Source organism: Salmo salar, chromosome ssa21 (assembly GCF_905237065.1).
Source record: "Salmo salar chromosome ssa21, Ssal_v3.1, whole genome shotgun sequence".
Classification (NCBI taxonomy): Eukaryota; Metazoa; Chordata; class Actinopteri; order Salmoniformes; family Salmonidae; genus Salmo; species Salmo salar.
Window position 1 is genome coordinate 30,772,102 of NC_059462.1, and position 16,863 is coordinate 30,788,964.

Genomic DNA, 16,863 nt, shown 5'->3' on the forward strand with positions numbered 1-16,863 from the left:
TATGCAGGCCTGTGCACATTTCAAGATCATCTCACCTTGATGTGGCTCCTCAGAGACTTCCCTGGGAATTGTAAAACATATTTGAAATGTTGTGCATGCCTTGGTACATTTGGAAAGCACCTGTGTGTTCAGGAGACATTGATTGGATTACATGTGAATCTCGTTGGCTGAATCTGGAGCATAAAAATGCCTGCAATACCACTGACTGTCCAGGGGAGCCACTATCCTGCAAGAATACTGATATCTGCATATTTTCTCTCTCATCCTTTCCCTCTTCTCTTGTCCCCCCTACCCCTTTTGGTCTCCTTCTACCCCTTCTGTCCAGGTTCTCCTCTCATTCAAACCTCTACCTCCCCCTACAAACAGTGTCACAGATCTATCCTCTGTCTCCTCTCCTCCCCCTTCGTCCACCTCTACCATCTCTGTTGCCAAGTGATGCAACACCTTGGTTGCCATAGTGACCAGGAGACTACCATGGGGTTGGTTGTTCTATGAAGGTAGACATCAGGCTAACATTCAGTACTAGGCAGTAGGCACCAAATGGAAGCCAAGATGCAGCACTACCTGGCCATGCTCATTCTCCAGTTTGGGTCCATGTTTAATCCAGTCCACTATACCAAACACGATCGTAGACTACAACGGATTGCAGTTGCCACAGAGACAAACGGTCAATTTTGCAGAGCCTTTCATGAGCGCGATGGACACCACCCCAAAGACCACTGTTATGACAACATATCGAACAACAACATAAATGCAACATGTAAAGTGTTGGTCCCATGTTTCATGAGCTGAAATAAAAGATTCCAGAAATGTTCCATATAGGGAATCACAATATATAGGTGAACATATAGGAATCGGACGATATTAGCTAAAAATGCTACCATCGGTATCGGCTGATGTCTAGTTTAACGCTAATGTGCAAAACCGATGTAAAAGCTGATGTGCACACCTATATAACGTAGGTACATGACGTAATGACTAGAGGTCGACCCATTATGATTTTTCAACACCGATGCCGATTATTGGAGGGCCAAAAAACCCGATGCCGATTAATCGGCAGATTATTATTATTTTTTGTTGTTGTAATAATGACAATTACAACAATACTGAATGAACACTTATTTTAACTTAATATAATACATCAATAAAATCAATTTAGCCTCAAATAAATAATTAAACATGTTCAATTTGGTTTAAATAATGCAAAAACAAAGTGTTGGAGAAGAAAGTAAAAGTGCAATATGTGCCATGTAAGAAAGCTAATGTTTAAGTGCCTTGGTCAGAACATGGGAACATATGAAAGCTGGTGGTTCCTTTTAACATGAGTCTTCAATATTCCCAGGTAAGAAGTTTTAGGTTGTAGTTATTATAGGACCATTTCTCTCTATACGATTTGTATTTTATATACCTTTGACTATTGGATGTTCTTATAAGCACTTTAGTATTGCCAGTGTAACAGTATAGCTTCTCCTCGCTCCTGCCTGGGCTCAAACCAGGAACACATCGACAACAGCCACCCTCAAAGCAGTGTTACCCATGCAGAGGAAGGGAAACAACTACTCCAAGTCTCAGAGCGAGTGACGTTTGAAACGCTATTAGCGTGCACCCGGCTAACTAGCTAGCCATTTCACATCGGTTACACCAGCCTAATCTTGGGAGTTGATAGGCTTGAAGGGGTGAAACGTTCCAACAGGAATCTGTTCCAAAAAACCTAAAGTAAAAGGTTGCCAACCAACAACGCATACAAAGTAGCAACGCATACAAACCTAGCTAACTAGCTGCCGAATAGGCATCAACTCACCACGTAGCTTATTCTTAATGTTTGTCCATAGGCAAACAGACGAGGACAGACATTTTTCGGAATAAACGTGATGAGTGAAAAACGCTATGAAATAGACCACTCTCTACCCGGTATCTTATTCTGCCGCTATACAACTTTGTAAGCGTTGTTTTTTGGAAACCTTGTTATTTACGAAGTTTTTGGAATAGATTCCTGTTGGAACGATCCACAAATTATACCCACCCAGGTTGAAGTCATAAACATCGCAATGCTTGAAGCACAGCGAAGTGCTGTTTGAATGCTTACGAGCCTGCTGCTGCCTACCACCGCTCAGTCAGACTGCTCTATCAAATCATAGACTTAATTATAATATAATTAACACACAGTAATACGAGCCTTAGGTCATTAATATGGTCGAATCTGGAAACTATCATCTCAAAATCAAAAGTTTTTTTTTCTTTCAGTGACATACGGAACTGTTCCGTATTTTATCTAACGGGTGGCTAAGTCTAAATATTCCTGTTAGGCATTGATGTTTATGGTTAGGTACATTGGTGCAACGACAGTACTTTTTTCGCAAATGCGCTTGTTAAATCAACACCCGTTTGTCGAAGTAGGCTGTGATTCAATGAAAATTAACAGGCACCGCATCGATTATATGCAACGCAGGACACGTTAGATAAACTAGTAATATCATCAACCATGTGTAGTTAACTAGTGATTATGTTAAGATTGATAGTTTTTATAAGTCCAATGCTAGCTAGCAACTTACCTTTGCTTCTTGCTGCCCTCGCGTAACAGGTAGTCAGCCTGTTAAATCTTGTGGAGTGCAATGTAAGGCAGGTGGTTAGAGCGTTGGACTGGTAACCGAAGGTTGCAAAAACAAATCCCCCCTGAACAAGGCAGTTAACCCCCGTTTCTTAGGCCGTCATTGTAAATAAGAATGTGTTCTTAATCTGACTTGCCTAGTTAAATAAAAGGTGTAAAAATATATATATATATATATATATAAAAATAATACAAAATAAAAAAAATATATATATAAAAAAAAATATTCGGCAAATCGGTGGCCAAAAATACCGATTACCGATTGTTATGAAAACTTGAAATCGGCCCTAATTAAAATCGGCCATTCAGATTAATCGGTCGACCTCTAGTAATGACGCCACGTAAAATTGACGAACACGTGCAACACAGCATTCCTAACATAGCCCACAAAGTCTGCTGTGTGGATCGTGTAGTCAACAAGTCGAGCAGTCATTTGAAAGAGTAAGAAAAATATATATATATATATATATATATATATATATATATATATATATATATTAAAAAATACAAAAAATAAATAAAAATAATAATTAACTAAAATACAAAAAAATACTAATATAAAAAATACAAAAAAAGAAAAATACTAAAAACCAATCGGTATCGTTTTTTGTAAGACAAATAGCGGATTCGTCCAAAAACGTCATATCGGTGCATCACTAGTCCCATATGCACAAAAGCTTACCTAAATTTTGTACACGAATTTGTTAACCTCCCTGTTGGTGAGCATTTCTCCTTTGCCAAGATAATCCATCCACCTGACAGGTGTGGCATATCAAGAAGCTGATTAAATAGCATGATCATTACACAGGCGCATATTGTACTGGGAACAATAACTGGTCACAAAAATTAGCAGTTTTGTCACACAACACTACAGATATCCTTCCAACCGGACTCACAAAAGCAGACCACTTGTTAATGGCGAAGAATGAGCGAGCGGTTTGCTGATGTCAACATTGTGAACAGAGAGCCCTATGGTAGCTGTGGGGTTATGGTATGGGCCGGCATAAGCAACAGACAAAAACAATTGCATTTCATCAATGGCAATTTGAATGCACAGAGATACCATGACGAGATCCTAAGGCCCATTGTCCTGCAATTCATCTGCCTCCATCACCTCATGTTTCAGCAAGATAATGCACAGCGACCATGTCGCAAGGATATGTACACAATTCCTGGAAGCTGAAAATGTGCCAGTTCTTCCATGGCCTGCATTCTCACCAGACATGTCACCCATTGAGCATGTTTGGGATGCTCTTGATCGACATGTACAACAGCGTGTTCCAGTTCCCGCCAATATCCAGCAACTTCGTACAGCCATTGAAGAGGATTAGGACAACATTCGACAGGACACAATCAACTTTATGCCAAGGAGATGTGCCGCACTGCCTGAGGCAAATGGTGGTCACACCTAGAGTTGCAAAGGGTTGGAAAATTTCCAGTAAATTTCCATGGGAAGTTAAGCCCGGGAATTTTGCTTAAATTCATCAAAAAGTTAGCTTATAACAGTGAACCTTTTTTGTGGGATACACAAGGCAATTCTAGGTCTTGTGGCATATTTTGGTTAAACTATCCCCAATTCAATGGAATTGCAACCCTCTGCATGCACAGTGCATTCTTCCATCTCATGTACAGCTGATTCTCAAGAGCTTGCGCACTACTGAGATGCTATTGAGCCCACACTACTACACTGGCTGAGCCAAGGACTACATGCTTTCTGGTAAGTTTTGATTACAATACTGGGTGGGGTGAATATATTTTATGACATACATAATTTTTTTTGTTAGTAGCCTACATCAAAGTGTGTTTAAATCAATTCTAACTTAACAATTTCTGCTAGTTGGTTTTTGCTACCATGTAGGTTTTAGCTTGCTTGAGCCTGCTAACAGTGTTATTTCACCTGTTGCCATACATGTTTCATTTGAAAACATTTATCTTACAAAGGAGTTGTTTAATTTAACTGCACAAGGATTTGTATTAGTTTTTTACTCATTTTTTTCCTAATCTTTACAGGATAAGGCCACTATCTGATATGTGGAGACATTTCACTGCAGCTAATGTAGAAGGAAAAGCTGTGTACATTTGCAAATACTGCGCCAAATCATATGTGGAGAATCCAACAAAGGTGCAGAATCATCTTGCCAAGTGCATAAAGTTCCCTCAGCGCTCACAACAAGCAACCTCTGACAAAAGTCCCTTTACTTCTATTTGAGGTGAAAATGATGAATTGGACACCTCATCGATAGCAACAGCTCATGGTCCTCCTTGAATCAGAAGTTGTTTTTTTTACTCAATGGAGGAATGTAGTCAGAAATGCTGATGAATGTCTTGCTCAAGCTGTGTATACAACTGGTTCACCTCTGATGCTCACAGGCAATGTGTATTGGTAGAGATTTCTGAATGTTCTTCGCCCAGCATACACCCCTCCAAACAGACATGCTTTATGTACTCATTTGCTGGATGCAGAGTTCAAGTGAAGGTCACGCAAATCATAGAGAAAGCAGACTGTATCGCAATCATCTCTGATGGGTGGTCGAATGTTCGTGGGCAAGGAATAATTAACTACATCATCTCCACCAGTACTCTACAGAGAAACAGACACACCGGTTTCCACATTGCAGATGAGCTGAAGGCAGTCATCAATAACCTTGGACCACAGAAGGTATTTGCACTGGTGACAGACAATGCTGCGAACATGAAGGCTGCTTGGTCTAAAGTGGAGGAGTCCTACCCTCACATCACACCCATTGGCTGTGCTGCTCATACATTGAATCTGCTCCTCAAGGACATGGCACTGAAATTATCCATGGTATCTCCCAAAAAACATTTTCAACATACATCTGTAAAATGATAACCAATGCTTTAGTTTCTAGACTATCATTTTACAGCTGTATGTTGAAAATGTTTTTTTTTGGGGAGATGCGATGGATCATTGGGAGCATTCAATATTCCCTTTCTTTTGTTGTTCAGTGAAATCATGTGAAAAGTCAACTTATTTAATGTAAGTTAAATACATAAATTGTTTTATTTCTATTGGAAGGATTTAGTAATGTGCAATTATGTTTACTTATAAGGTAAAAGGTCTATATTTGTCTCAATATGATACGGTAAATGGATCAAATGCAAAAAAACATTACCTATATTGCTACCTCTGAATATCAGCTGTGTTAATTAATCAAATTCGGGGGGTGGGTGGGGGGGGGTTGGAGCTTTGGGTTGCACATTTTGGGGAATATTCAGGTGGAGGAAACTGTCCGTGGGAATTAACGGGAATATGGGAATTCATATTATTACCATTTAAATGTAGATGTTTTTGCATTGGATGCATTTACCATATACGGAGACCTTTCAACTTATCATAAGTAGACAATTTAACCTTTTTTTTAACTAGGCAAGTCAGTTAAGAACAAATTCTTATTTACAATGAAGGCCTACCAGGGAACAGTGGATTAGGGTTAACTGCCTTGTTCAGGGGCAGAAGAACATATTTTTACCATGTCAGCTCAGGGATTCGATGTAGCAACCTTTAGGCTACTGGCCCAATGCTCTAACCACTAGGCTACCTGCCGACCCATAAATTGCAAATGATTAAATCCTTCCAAAAGAAAAACAATTTAGTTACGAATTTAACTTTAAGTAAATTAGTTGACTGTTCAAATGGGATGAGTTGACTCTTCAAATGGGATGATTTCACTGAACAACAAAAGGGAATATTGAATGATCCCCAATGATCCATCGCATCTCCAAAAACACAGTTTCAACATGCATCTGCAAAATGATAAGCAAAGCTTTAGTTTCTCCGTCTTCCTCTCAGGCTTCCAGGTCTTCTCCCTGGACCTCCTCAATGTCCACCTCTTGAGCATCAGACTCTTGAGGCCTCATCTTCATTGTCACTTTTCAACCTTGAGGATGGCTCGTTGTCAGGCTCAAAAAACCTCAAATTTGCCCGGATGGCCACCAATATTTCAAGCCTTGTATTGGTCAGCCGGTTGCGTGCTTTGGTATGTGTTCCCAAACAAGGACCAGTTGCGCTCTGAGGCGGCTGATGTTGGTGGGATTTGGAGGATGATGGAGGCAACAGGGTAAAGAGCCTCAGATCCACAAAGTCCCTTCCACCAGGTGGCTGATGAGATATGTTGGCACGACTGAAAACCCTTGCTTGGAAGTGTACTTCGCCAGACTGCCAAGAACCTTGCCCTCATCCAGGCCAAGGTGGTGAGACACGGTAGTGATGACACCATAGGCCTTGTTGATCTCTACACCAGACAGGATGCTCTTACCAGCATAATTGGGGTCCAACATGTACGCTGCGGCATGTATGGGCTTCAGGCAAAAGTCTTCATGCGTTTCAGAACTGCAGTTTCCTCTGCTTGGAGCAACAGTGAAGTGGGCAGGGAGTACAGATTTCTTCTCTTACATCTGCAAGTAGAGTCTGAACATCAGACAGGATGGCATTGTCTCCCTCAATCAGTGCAATGGCTACTGCTATAGGTTTCAGGCCGCTTACCACTCTCCCCCAAAATTCATCCTCAAGGAGGATCCTCTTGATGGGGCTGTCCATATCAGCAAACTGTGATATGGCCATTTCTTGGAGACTCCTTCCCCTCCAGGAGACTGTCAAACATGATGACAACACCATCCCAACGGGTGTTGCTGGGGAGCTTCAATGTGGTGCTCTTATTCTTCTCACTTTGCTTGGTGAGGTGGATTGCTGTGATAACTTGATGACCCTTCACATACCTAACCATTTCCTTGGCTCTCTTATAGAGTGTATCCATTGTTTTCAGTGCCATGATGTCCATGAGGAGCAGATTCAATGCATGAGCAGCACAGTCAATGGGTGTGATGTGAGGGTAGGACTGCTCCACTTTAGACCAAACAGCCTTCATGTTCGCAGCATTGTCTGTCACCAGTGCAAATACCTTCTGTGGTCCAAGGTCATTAATGACTGCCTTCAGCTCATCTGCAATGTGGAGACCGGTGTGTCTGTTGTCCCTTGTGTCTGTGCCTGTGTAGAATACAGGCTGAGGGGTGGAGATGACGTAGTTAATTATTCCTTGCCCACGAACATTCGACCACCCATCAGAGATGATTGCAATACAGTCTGCTTTCTCTATGATTTGCGTGACCTTCACTTGAACTCTGCATCCAGCAAATGAGTACATAAAGCATGTCTGTTTGGAGGGGTGTATGCTGGGCGAAGAACATTCAGAAATCTTTTCCAATACACATTGCCTGTGAGCAGAGGTGAACCAGTTGCATACACAGCTTGAGCAAGACATTCATCAGCATTTCTGACTACATTCCTCCATTGAGTAAAAAAAACAACTTCTGATTCAAGGAGGACCATGAGCTGTTGCTATCGATGAGGTGTCCAATTCATCATTTTCACCTCAAATAGAAGTAGAGGGACTTTTGTCAGAGGTTGCTTGTTGTGAGCGCTGAGGGAACTTTATGCACTTGGCAAGATGATTCTGCACCTTTGTTGGATTCTCCAAATATGATTTGGCACAGTATTTGCAAATGTACACAGCTTTTCCTTCTACATTAGCTGCAGTGAAATGTCTCCACAGGTCAGATAGTGCCCGTGGCCTTATCCTGTAAAGATTAGAAGAAAAAAAAGAGTAAAAAATAAATAAACAATACAAATCCATGTGCAGTTAAATTAAACAACTCCTTTGTAAGATAAAATGTTTTCAAATGAAACATGTATGGAAACAGGTGAAATAACACTCAGTTAGCAGGCTCAAGCAAGCTAAAACCTACATGGTAGCAAAAACTAACTAGCAGAAATTGTTAACAAGTTAGAAATGATTTAATCACACTTTGATGTAGGCTACCATTTATTAGTTAACAAAAAAAAAATTCTGTCATATATTCACCCCACCCAGTATTGTAATCAAAACTTTCCAGAAAGCATGTAGTCCTTGGCTCAGCCAGTGTAGTAGTGTGGGCTCAATAGCATCTCATTAGTGTGCAAGATCGTGAGAATCAGCTGTACATGTGATGGAAGAATGCACTGTGCATGCAGAGGGTTGCAATTCCATTGAATTGGGGATAGTTTAACCAAAATATACCACAAGACCTAGAATTGCCTTATGTGTATCCCTCAAAAAAAGGTTCACTGTTATAAGCTAACCTTTTTGATGAATTTAAGCAAAATTCCCAAAATTCCTAGGCTTAACTTCCCATGGAAATTTACCGGAAAGTTTCCGACCCTTTGCAACCATAGTGGAGCTACCACCCTGTATCCACTCCTCGTTCTATTATATTTTCTAACACATCTCCCCATTAGGCACCTGATGTAATTAAGCCTATACTAGAGAAATTTGAAGTTTGAAATAAGTTTGCTAATATGGGTGATTGTTAATGGGCTAGTCCCATCAAACTAGTAGTAATAGGTAAAAAATATATATTTAAATGTAAAAAAAATAAAAATAGGTGCATATTAATGTTATCAACTTAATGTTGTATTTATCATTATCGTATCCATTCAGGCAATTGATCGATATGGACTCGTCATCCATATCGCCCAGCTCTAGTCTGTAGAATGGTTTTGGCCAGAAGCTGTTTTACGGTAATAGACCCAACTACTCCAAAGCTGGGTGGTTGGTCATTATAAAACGAGATTCTACCCACTTCCTCATGCTCTGTCGCACACAGATATATAGAGATCACAACGTTGTATCTGTCTCAATGGCGCTGCCCATGCGCTCACTGACGCCATAATGTGACAGATACAACGTTGCCACCTCAATACATCTCTACGTGACAACATGACAGATAATGGGGAAGTGGATAGAATCTTGTTTCTTATGATTATCAGTCAAATGTACAAATGTATAAAACATTGATTACGGCACTACCGGTCAAAAGTTTTAGAACACCTACTCATTCAAGGGTTTCTTTATTTGTACTATTTTCTACATTGTGTAATAATAGTGAAGACATCAAAACTATGAAATAACACATATGGGATCATATAGTAATCAAAAAATGTGTTAAATCTAAATATATTTTATATTTGAGATTATTCAAATAGCCACCCTTTGCCTTGATGACAGCTTTGCACACTCTTGGCAAAATCTGTCGTCAAGGCAAAGGGTGGCTATTTGAAGAATCAAAAATATAATTAGTTAAAATTTAAATAGTCAATAAAAACCCTTGAATGAGTAGGTGTTATAAAACTTTTGCCCGGTAATGTATGCATGTATGTATGCATGTATAGCTTTGTAAGAATATAAATGACCAACCACCCAGCTTTGGAGTAGTTAAGGTCCAATTCCCTGCTTTTGAGAGGAGCTGGCTACTGTACTGGGGTAGCCTAGTGGTTAGAGCTGACAAGGTAAAAATTTAATTCTGACCGTGAACAAGGCAGTTAACCCACTGTTCCCCGGTAGGCAGCGGTCTGTTCCCAGGCTGTGTCACAACCGGCTGTGATCGGAAGTGCCCATAGGGCGGCACACAATCGGCCCAGCACCGTCCGGGTTAGGGGAGGGTTTGGCCGGGGGGACTATACTTGGCTCATCGTGCTCTGGCGACTCCTTGCGGCAGGCCGGGCGCCTGCAGGCTGACAGTAAACGGTGTTTCCTCCGACACATTGGTGCGGCTGCCTTCCGGGTTAAGCGGGTGGGTGTTAAGAAGCGTGGTTTGGCGGGTCATGTTTCGGAGGACGCATGACTCAACTTTTGCGTCGCGAGCCGGTTCGGGAGTTGCAGCGATGAGACAAGATTGAAATTGGGGGTAAAATACCCCACAAAATAAAATGCATTACAATGTCCAAACCACACACACATAAATGGTATCCATGAGTTTGTCTGAAAAACAACCTAAATCTCAATCTCGAGTATCCATTCAAATAAAGGTTCAATTAAAAAATGTATTAAAAGTATCAATAAGATTGTTTTGGGTTCTATACACAGAGTAACATTATGCATTATTCATATCAAAATAGTAAAAAATAAAACCGCAAATCGACCTGTGCTAGAACCAAGTCACTGATACAGAAAGGAGAAAAATAGACTCCAGACTGCAGTGCAGCACTGTGCAAATGTACTCCTCATTCACGTGTCTCCTTCCTGCAAAGGGCTTGGACATTCAACCAACAAGACGCATCAGTTGATGCTCCTACCCTCATAACAGGTGTGGTTAGAGAGAGACATTCAGGATTTGAACTGAACACTGAAGCACTGCACTAGTGTTACACAGACAGTACAACAGCCACATTCTCATACATCTGCAAACAGGCAACACAGAGTACAGCTAAAACTGCATCATTTCAATTAGATCATGGGGAGTGACCGCTACAGTCAATGGGAGTGACTAAGGTATGATGTAATTGAGACAAGCACATGCCCCTTGCTTTCATCATACCCCAGGTGGTCCCTGGTACTCTTCTGCTCTTACAGTCATGACCATTCAGTCATATTATGTAATGCTCAAGCCACTGTTTATGAATGATGCTTGATGCAGAGTGAAGCAGCTACCGAACACCTGAATATGCTCAATTGTAGTTCTATTCCATTCCTGCTGTTAGACTGCTAATGCTTCATATCATTTCTTGCCATCAAGCCCCATGTTTAGGGCTACTAATACCAATGATGTGGCTCAATGCATGAAAAAGACCACATTTTGTCCAAAGCTCTCCCCATATCAGGCCGTGCCCGTGACTACACAACCCGGGTAGAACCTCCGTTCAATCGCGAGGACCACAGCTCCTCCACTGTCAAGGCAACCGGATAACAATGTCAACCCGCCCTGCTATGATTTTTATTCAGAAAACTTAGAGCGAATGGTCCAAAACTTTAGGTGGATAATAGACCTATGACAAATATCATGAATGCATACCCGAGAAGACCCACTGGCGAACAGAGGAGAGGGGTAGATGGGGTCAGTGAGCTAATTTGAGGACCACAAAACGTGGTTCAGTTCCGTTCCCACCTCTGCTTGCCCGGCCTTCCACGAAATGGATTTGCGGCGAACTGGAGGGATGAGAGCCAACGAGACGGCGCCATTCTTATAGAAAAATTATCGTAAATTATTCGAGACTATTAGTGACCCATGTGATGTTTAGTCGCATAACCGACAAAATCCTAGAGAGCAACGTATTATTCACGTTAATCCGACAATGTGATAGGCTACATAGCTAGAAGGAAAAAAACGTGCTCTCTGAGGCGAACACATAATCATTATTCAGTGGTTATTATTTGTTTTCACAAAACAGTCTGAAAACCAAAACAAATGTATTGTTAATGTAATACCTGTGTAAAGTAAACGTTTAATTGGAAAGTTACCCCAGAGAGATTACCCGGGGCAATCACAGAAAATACACGTTGCCACCCGAAGGGGGGCGCTATACTGTTACATATCTACAAACTGCTCTGTTTGTGTCAATAAAATAGTTGACAGACCTAAAAACATTTATTCTCAATGTGTCGTTTTTACAACACTAATCCAAACATGTGGGGGTAACTAAACATTTTCAACAAGGAATAAAATGCCCCCCCCCCTTCAGTCAGCAAGCAGCACTGCCTCACGTCCGCCATTAGAGAGCGAGCGAAACAATATGAAAGAGTGGAGGCAATATAGCTTAGTACCCTTCCACAGCAGAGAGGGGGAGAAAATCTCAGGCGGGGTACAAACGGACTGATAAATCGTCACATATTTACTTTCTAACATAGCAGGAGACTTAAGGGAGCCCGTGGACATCTGTCTAACACCTCAGCTAGTTGTTGAAACTTTGACTAATTAACCGTAAAATGTCAATAAAACGTCTCGGAAATTCTTACCGGAGTCGAGCTTGAAACGATATAGCGCCACTTTTGTGCCTTGATATAAATCGGGGAACGCACGCATGCGCCCCAACGTAAAGACGTTCTTGTCCGCGCGTGGGAGGATTCTGCCAACGAGATCTGAACGAGATCTTTCTCCTATTTCATCGCGCAGGCGCACAATGTTCAATCAGGAGTGGTGCGGTTGACAATTAAATTGGTCTCGAATACCTGAAACTCATAATAATAGCAGCACTTTACCATGAACCAGCCACATAATGCATTTGGCAATGATTACGCATTTTACTTTGCCATCTGGTGTGTTTACGGTTGGACCGCAATCGAGATGGCATTGACCACACTGTAGAGATCCAATCAGCATTCAGCCCTGTCCCGGTTGCGTTCAGGTCCAACACACGTCTACCGGTGGTTTCTCATTACATAATGACTTTCAATAGAATATTACGGTGTCAAAATAAATGTTTTAACGGAAAATGTCAAACACCACCCTTGGAATCATGTAGCATGTGATATGAAAATAATGTTAATAATGTTGCAAACATCTGGTTCAAATCACCCTCAACACTTTGGTCAGTATGTGTTCGGTAGACCAATGTTATCTTAACCATTTCGGAACCGTCTTGCAACGAAGCATTGCGGAGTTGGACCGTACTCACATGTTGAGAGAACACGGGGCACTTTTTATACAAAGCACGCAGGACTAGAGGGCGTATAAAAATGGCGGATCAGGTGCGTTTACGTGAGATAAAATGTGGTCCTGAGTAAATCATGGCCTCAAAACAAAAAATATAAACCAGGTGCTATGTCCATACTCTGATAGCCTACATCTGCAAACTTACCGAATTAAGAAGACCCAAGGACATTACTTTCATGGTGATTATGCTATAACGGCAATATTTGCTAATGTGCTGAATGATTCAGGATCATTGATCTATAAAATAACAGGATCCGCTTGCTCTGACCCAGCTCTAAAGGACCATGTACTATGAACTAAAAAAACGGTAATGGCTAGAACGGGTAGGGCTTTTCTCAAATTAACGTCAGATTTGACTTCATAGCAGGTTACGAGAATTAACGTAGTAGTTTAGGCGAATTAGGTTAAAGGTTAGGGTTAGCTAAAATGCAACAAAAAAACATTTGGGCGTTATTTTGACAACCGTTGGATCCCTTCTAGTCATGACCCTTGTGCTGTGGGGCATTTTATCCACATCCTTTTATTGGTCTAACCCCGCCTAGCGATGAATTTATGCTATTGCAAGCAGATGATTGTGTGCACTGACTGTATTAGGCTATACTTTATTGTTGAAGAGTGGAACGTTGAAGCTCATAGTGTCTGTGTGTAAATCACATATGAATGAGTAACCTTACTGATATGATCTGGCATCTTGCGTAAACACCTTGCTAACGCCTAGGCTTTAGCTCAGCAGGCCAACTCAACCTTGTAACGGAAACCTGAGTTCGACCCCAGTTGGTCACACAGCTGCATCCTGTCAGTGCTTATTATACAAGTATGAGCCTTTATAGTTAATAGGCCATTAATAGAAATACATTATCAATAGACATTTGATATACAGTACATATTTTAAAAAAATCTAAAGATGTACATCTAACCTAATTCCAAACCATTCACAAGCACTTATTCCCATTTTGCAGACCCATTCTATTGCAACAAATGGGTGACAAACTTAAATTGCTGGTCAAAGTTGTGATGTAATCTGTCTTGTGTCGTTCATCAGCAGGATTTGCATTCTAAACTACCATGGCTGTTACTCTCTCACACAAGCAGGAACAAATGCCCGGTTTCAAAATACTAAATTCCAATTCTCTACTCCACAAAGTATACATTTGACCACTCCTCCTCATGGATTTAAAATAATTGGATTGGTGTAAGAATAAACCAGATTTTCCACCATAATTCATAGACAAGTCCATTTATTTTCAATCGATGAGGGGGAGTTAAAACAAAAGTGCAAAAGGGGGAGAAATTGGATCACAGCCCTGAGTCTTGCAACCGTCACTCAATCCACTCCGGCCATTTTGTTCCTCCTCAAAAGGACTCTACTGATGACGTCCAGATAAAGGACCGCCCAGGAGCCTGTTCAGGACATTGAAACGGTACCACACACACACACACACACACACACACAGAGAGAAAAAAAACATGATCAAAGTACCGGCAGACAAGACATAAATAAAACCTCACTGTTTTATTGAACTAGGCGAATATATCACCCTGTTTTACTTCAATGCCAGTTTGTACAGCAGTTGAAAAAAAGGGGAAATTATTTCAATGATATGGCTGTTAAGGCATATGTAATGCTCACATCAAATGAATTCCCACCTCTTATAAAACAAGGATTACAGTAGATCATCATTGATAACTGTTTATCCAACTATCGTACGTCTACAATGGCATGTTGTTGCCAGGATGTGCTCTGCATTATCGTCATCACAACTACTACTTTAACTACAAGTGATTTGGATGACTATTTTGACCAGGTAGTTATAATCATGCATTCTTGAAAGCTCTTATGTAGTTAAAGTAGTTTAGGATATAGAATCCCGTGTTGCAAAGGTGCCTAAAACAACAATCATCCTTCAAACTTATGGTTACCCCACACATGTACAGTGCATTCGGGAAAGTATTAAGAGCCCTTGACTTTATCCACATTTTGTTACGTTACAGCCTTATTCCAAAATGTATTAAATAGTTTTTTCGCCCCTCAACCTACACACAATACCCCATAATGACAAAGAAAAAACGTTTTTGTTTTGTTTTTAGAAATGTTTGCGTTCAAATTAAACACAGCATTTATCTTCACCTCCCCAATTTTCCCCTTATTTTCTCTCCTCCCCCGTACCTTCATCAGGGCCGTCTCTCCTCCCAGTGTCTGAGCGTTGACGTAGGACCCTGCCTCCAGGAGGATAGCAACTGTGGTCAGGAAGTTCTGAAATGATAAATGAAAGGATTGAGGGTTAAGTTAGTAATTAAACATTGCAGAACAGACATTTAACATACAAACAAGGGGAATGTATACGTGTGTAATAAGGTGGTTTAAACCAGTCTGTCCTGTGTTACCTTCTCTGCAGTGTGCATCAGGGCAGTGGTGCCGTTCTTCTGCCGTCCGTTCCCCTTCTTTATCAGCAGCCTCACAATGTCATCCTGTTCCCCTGCTGCTGCCAACATACTAAGGGACATACCGCTGGAGTCCTGTGGGAGGCAACAGACACACAAACACACACACAGACTCCTCATTACTGAGGACCACAGCTTTCCAAAGCCACTTGTAGCAAACAAGTTACATATGATATTAAATGGGGAGGGGCTAATTGCTTAAAGAATTAGAGGGGCAGTTCACTTATTTGAAGGTTTAGCTGATTTTATACTTACCTAGGGCGTTGTCTTTTCATCCAAAAAGGTTAAGTTCATAAAAGCATAAAGCAATGGTGATGATAGATTCCTAGCATTACAACGTCATGAAATCTCAAAGCTGTTTCCTTGAACTGTTATTGGTACAATTCTAAATCCCTGTTGGAACACTAATAGTGGACCTCAAGAAGGCTATATGAATATTCTGAGAACTGGAATAACATTTTAACATTTACATCAAGTAACAATTTATTAACGAAGCAAATATAGTATCTTAAGAGTACACACAATGAGCACCAGGGGGTAACGAAAGGCAGCTTGATTAAAAATACATGTTGGTGAAAAAAAACTATTTAAACATCTTTAGACAGTAAATAGTGGGCTCTGGATGAAACCCCTGATTAATGCAATTAGAATCAACAAAGATTGACTTGCAATAATAAACATTATCTAGGAGGCAAGTGGATGAAATAATATATAATATTAGTAGTCAAGTGGATTAAATAATATAGAGAAGCAACAGCTATCAAACCGTATACAGGTTAGTCAGCCTAAATTAGTGTCGAAAAACTTCAACTGCTACTGTGAAATCAATATGGTTAAGACAATACTGAATAATAGCAACATTAACAAAACACGTAGACCTACACTACCATTTATTGTCCATTAAAATAACATCAAATTGATCAGAAATACAGTGTAGACATTGTCAATGTCTATTGTAGCTGGAAACGGCAGATTTTTGATGGAATATCTACATAGGCGTACAGAGACCCATTATCAGCAACCATCACTCCTGTGTTCCAATGGCACGTTGTGTTAGCTAATCCAAGTTTATCATTTTAAAAGGCTAATTGATCATTAGAAAACCCTTTAGCAATTATGTTAGCACAGCTGAAAACTTGTTCTGATTAAAGCAGCAATAAAACGGGCCTTATTTAGACTAGTTGAGTATCTGGAGCATCAGCATTTGTGGGTTTGATTACAGGCTCAAAATGGCCAGAAACAAAGGACTTCTAAAACTCGTCAGTCTATTCTTGTTCTGAGAAATGAAGGCTATTCCATGCAAGAAATTGCCAAGAAACTGAAGCGCTCGT

General features: G+C 40.7%; 2 protein-coding genes across 6 annotated transcripts in view; both read right to left on the reverse strand.

The window, feature by feature from the left end:
* Positions 1 to 13,354, reverse strand: part of LOC106582065 (zinc finger MYM-type protein 2) — a 32,271-nt gene extending 18,917 nt beyond the window's left edge. For 2 of the 5 annotated variants that reach the window (XR_006761204.1, XM_014164772.2), the window contains exon 1: positions 12,394 to 12,529. The gene's annotated coding sequence lies outside the window, so the exon portion shown is untranslated. Of the gene's footprint in view, positions 1 to 35; positions 847 to 11,452; positions 11,704 to 12,393; positions 12,530 to 13,235 lie in introns of those variants that run through there. The other 3 variants (XM_014164770.2, XM_014164773.2, XM_014164774.2) reach the window with 3 other exon arrangements.
* Positions 13,355 to 14,538: 1,184 nt separating this feature from the next.
* Positions 14,539 to 16,863, reverse strand: part of LOC106582063 (M-phase phosphoprotein 8) — a 63,416-nt gene continuing 61,091 nt past the window's right edge. Inside the window, exons 8-9 of the mRNA XM_045704669.1 lie at positions 15,476 to 15,607; positions 14,539 to 15,344 (exon numbers count right to left, since the gene is read on the reverse strand). Of these exons, the coding sequence (XP_045560625.1) occupies positions 15,120 to 15,344; positions 15,476 to 15,607 (357 nt within the window). The 3' untranslated portion in view covers positions 14,539 to 15,119. The remainder of the gene's footprint in view (positions 15,345 to 15,475; positions 15,608 to 16,863) is intronic.